At 41.4% G+C, this 3,443-nt stretch overlaps 1 protein-coding gene across 1 annotated transcript in view; it reads right to left on the bottom strand.

Moving 5' to 3' along the window:
- Positions 1-463: 463 nt before the first annotated feature.
- Positions 464-3,443, bottom strand: part of LOC103803900 (ras GTPase-activating protein 1-like) — a gene marked incomplete at both ends in the record, with an annotated part of 12,711 nt that continues 9,731 nt past the window's right edge. Inside the window, 2 exons of the mRNA XM_009076480.1 lie at positions 464-614; positions 1,307-1,359. Of these exons, the coding sequence (XP_009074728.1) occupies positions 464-614; positions 1,307-1,359 (204 nt within the window). The remainder of the gene's footprint in view (positions 615-1,306; positions 1,360-3,443) is intronic.

Raw genomic sequence — 3,443 nt, 5'->3', positions numbered from 1 at the left:
TGTGGGAGGGACCCCATGCTGGAGCAGGGAAAGGACTCCTCTCCTTGAGAGCAGTGACAGAAATAAGATGTGATGACCTGACCATAACCCCTGCACCACTGGAATGGAGGAGGTAGAGTTGGGAAGGAGGGAGGGGTGGGGGAACATGTTTTTAAGGTCTCCTTTATTTTCTCATTTTCCTGCTCTGATCTTGTTAGTAATAAAAGAACTTAATTTCCCCAAGTTGAGTCTGTTTTGCCCGTGACAGAATGTGGTGAGTGATCTCTCCTGGTACTTAACTTATGAGCCTTTCGTTATATTTTCTCTCCCCTGTCTATTTGCAGAGGGGAGTGAGAGAGTGGCTTTGGTGGGTGCCTGGCACCCAGCCAGGGTTGACCCACTACATCATATCAGTTAGTTATCAGCAATATGTGATACAAGTTCTTTACAGAAATATAAAATATACACAACTATTAACACTTACCTATTATAATATCGGCCTCCCATCAAAAACTGATTGCTTGATGTTGGACATATTTTAAAACGTTGAATATTTTCACTGGTCCGAAAATAAAGTGAATAATCACCAGGTGTATTATCTGAAGGCCTCACAAGGAAACTGCACACCTGACCAACTGAAAAGATATAATAGTGTTATTCACTGTTACTTATCTTAGTCTCATTTATGAGCTCTTATTAAAGCTCTCTCTACAAACTAGCAAGAATTGCACACTTAAATGAGAAAGTCTGATGTAAGTTCCAACGGTGACCCTCATTCTTCACCCAAATGTGATGAAGTAGTACTAAACTGCCAAAGTTAATGCAAAATCATTTGGCTGTAGTTGACAACCTATCCCCAACTTTTGTCACCTCTTTACAAGAGTATATGGCATGTGTATGGGAGTTTTGACAATGTTTTTAAAAAAACTAAAGATTTTTGTTATGTTACTTGACAGTATCAGTCAGACATGTTGATGTTTTCATTTTTAAAATAATTCCCTCTATGAGGGGACTACAGTTTAATACCTTCTCCCCTAAGTAAATAACTATTTTCTCCTCAGCGTGTTAATGAAGGCCAAGATGTATTTATAAATACTACAAAAATTAAAAAAACATTTAAATTATAATTCTGAAGCTAACTGTACTTGAAAATATTTTTAAAAATACTCAATTCTCAGCCATGAGGTTTTTTTCCAATGTAGTAGCAACCACAAATCTGATGCTCATATGTTCATACAGAAAAAAACCCAACAGTTTTTGCTGCAGTCTCAAAGGATTACTTTGTTTCATTCCACTACCACTGTATTTCTATCTGAAATACAAGTACCTGTCATCAGCAAATTGTAAGCTTCTTGTTTGGAGATCTTCCCATGGAACCATCTTAAAGATCAAGAGAAAAATTAAAAAGGAAGACTGTCAGCTCAGTTTTTTTAGTTATTGTGACACCTAAGGCTCTGACATCTATGAATTGATCTCTGGTACATAAATAAATCTTTGTTTTTAAAAAAATCTAGTAAATATGATCATATAAGCAACCGTTATGTTGTTTAGTGATTTTGTTTTTCTACCAAGGGAATGAAAAATAAATATCCACAGCTATACAAACTCATTTGAGTGTAGGTGTCTGACATGATGTAGATGTTCAAACCCAAGTGTGTTTAGAGACTAAAGGCATATTTGAAGCCAGTCTCAGATAGCAATTTATGTGAAACCTGAAATGTAAAGCCCAAGGACATTAACAAAAGTTAAATTCTATACAGCTCAATGGAATTTCACTAGAAGCTGATGAAATAAAACCCAGCTTTATTAGACTATTGAATACAAATCGCTCTAATTTCATGCCTTGCATCTTCCAGAATTCTGAGTCAGAGCACCATCCATAAAAAAAATACAGCAATCTGTCCAGTCTCAACCTGATACCTATGATTATAGGAAAGAGTTTGATGTTGCATGGCTATTCAGTTAACATGTTACACACCACATGCTATATCTTAAGAGCTCATCTTGTCTCTTAAAGGAAAGCTAGAAATATGGCCTTTCATTGCAGTGTGTGTGTACGCATGAACGCATGTTTAAGTGTGTCCTTAATAAAAAAGGGGTCCAGGAAGGCTGGACATACTTTAAGAAGGAAATCTTAAAGGCATGGTAGCAGGCCATCCCTGTGTGCCAAAAGACGAGCGGGTGGAGAAGATGACTGTCCTGGCTGAATAGGGAGCTTTTGCAGGAACTCAGGGAAGAAAAAAGAGTGGTTATGACCTTTGGAAGAAGGGGCAGGCAACTCAGGAAGCATACAAGGATGTCATTAGGTCATGCAGAGAGAAAATTAGAAAGGTGAAAGCCCAGCTAGAACCCAATCTGTCCACCACTGTGAAAGATAATAAAAAGTGTTTTTATAAATTCATTAACAAGATAAAGAGGGCCAAGAAAAATCTCTATCCTTTATTGGATGCAGAGGGGGAACATTGTCCCCAAGGATGAGGAAAAGGCTGAGGTACTTAATGCCTTGCCTCAGTCTTTAACAATAAGAACAGTTATCCTCAGGGCAACCAGTCCCCTGAGCTGGTAGACAGGGACAGGGAGCAAAATAGACCTCTGTAATCCAAAAGGACCTGCTGAGCCATTTAGACACTCACAAGTCTATGGGACCAGATGGGATTGATCCAAGGATATTGAGGGAGCTGGTGGAAGACCTTGCTAAGCCACTCTCCATCATTTATCATCAGTCCTGGCTAATCGGGAAGGTCCCAGATGACTGGAGGTTGGCCAATGTGATGCTCATCCACAAGAAGGGATGGAAGGAGGATCCAGAGAATGAAAGGCCTGTCAGCCTGACCTCGGTGCCCAGCAAGGTAATGGAGCAGATCATCTTGAGTGCGATCACATGGCACATACACCTGAGACCCAGCCAGCATGGGTTTAGGAATGACACGTCCTGCCTGACCAACCTGATCTCCTTCTCTGACCAGGTGACCTGCCTAGTAGATGAGGGAAAAGCTGTGGATGTTGGCTACCTGAACTTCAGCAAAGCCTTTGGTACCATCTCCCACAGCATTCTGGATAAGCTGGTACCCAGGGCTTGGACAGGTGCACTCTTTGTTGGGTCTAAAATTGGCTGGATGGCCAGGCCCAGATTGTGGTGATGAATAGTGCTGCATGCAGTTGGCAGCTCATCACTAGTGGTGCGTTGAGGCCAGCCCTGTTTAATATCTTTAGCAGTGATCTAGATAGGGGGATCAAGTGCACCCTCAGTTCATGGACAATGCCAAGTTGCATGGGACTGTTTATCTGCTGGAGGGTAGGAAGGCTCCACAGAGGAATCTGGACAGGCTAGATCAATGGGCTGAGGCCAACTGTATGAGGTTCAACAAGGCCAAGTGCCGGGTCCTGCACTTGGGTCACAACAACCCCATGCAGCACTACAGAGTGGAGGAAGAGTGGCTGGAAAGCAGCCTAGCAGAAAAGGA

Source organism: Acanthisitta chloris, unplaced genomic scaffold (assembly GCF_000695815.1).
Source record: "Acanthisitta chloris isolate BGI_N310 unplaced genomic scaffold, ASM69581v1 scaffold2946, whole genome shotgun sequence".
NCBI classification, from domain to species: domain Eukaryota; kingdom Metazoa; phylum Chordata; class Aves; order Passeriformes; family Acanthisittidae; genus Acanthisitta; species Acanthisitta chloris.
This window is presented reverse-complemented; position numbering and strand designations above follow the sequence as displayed.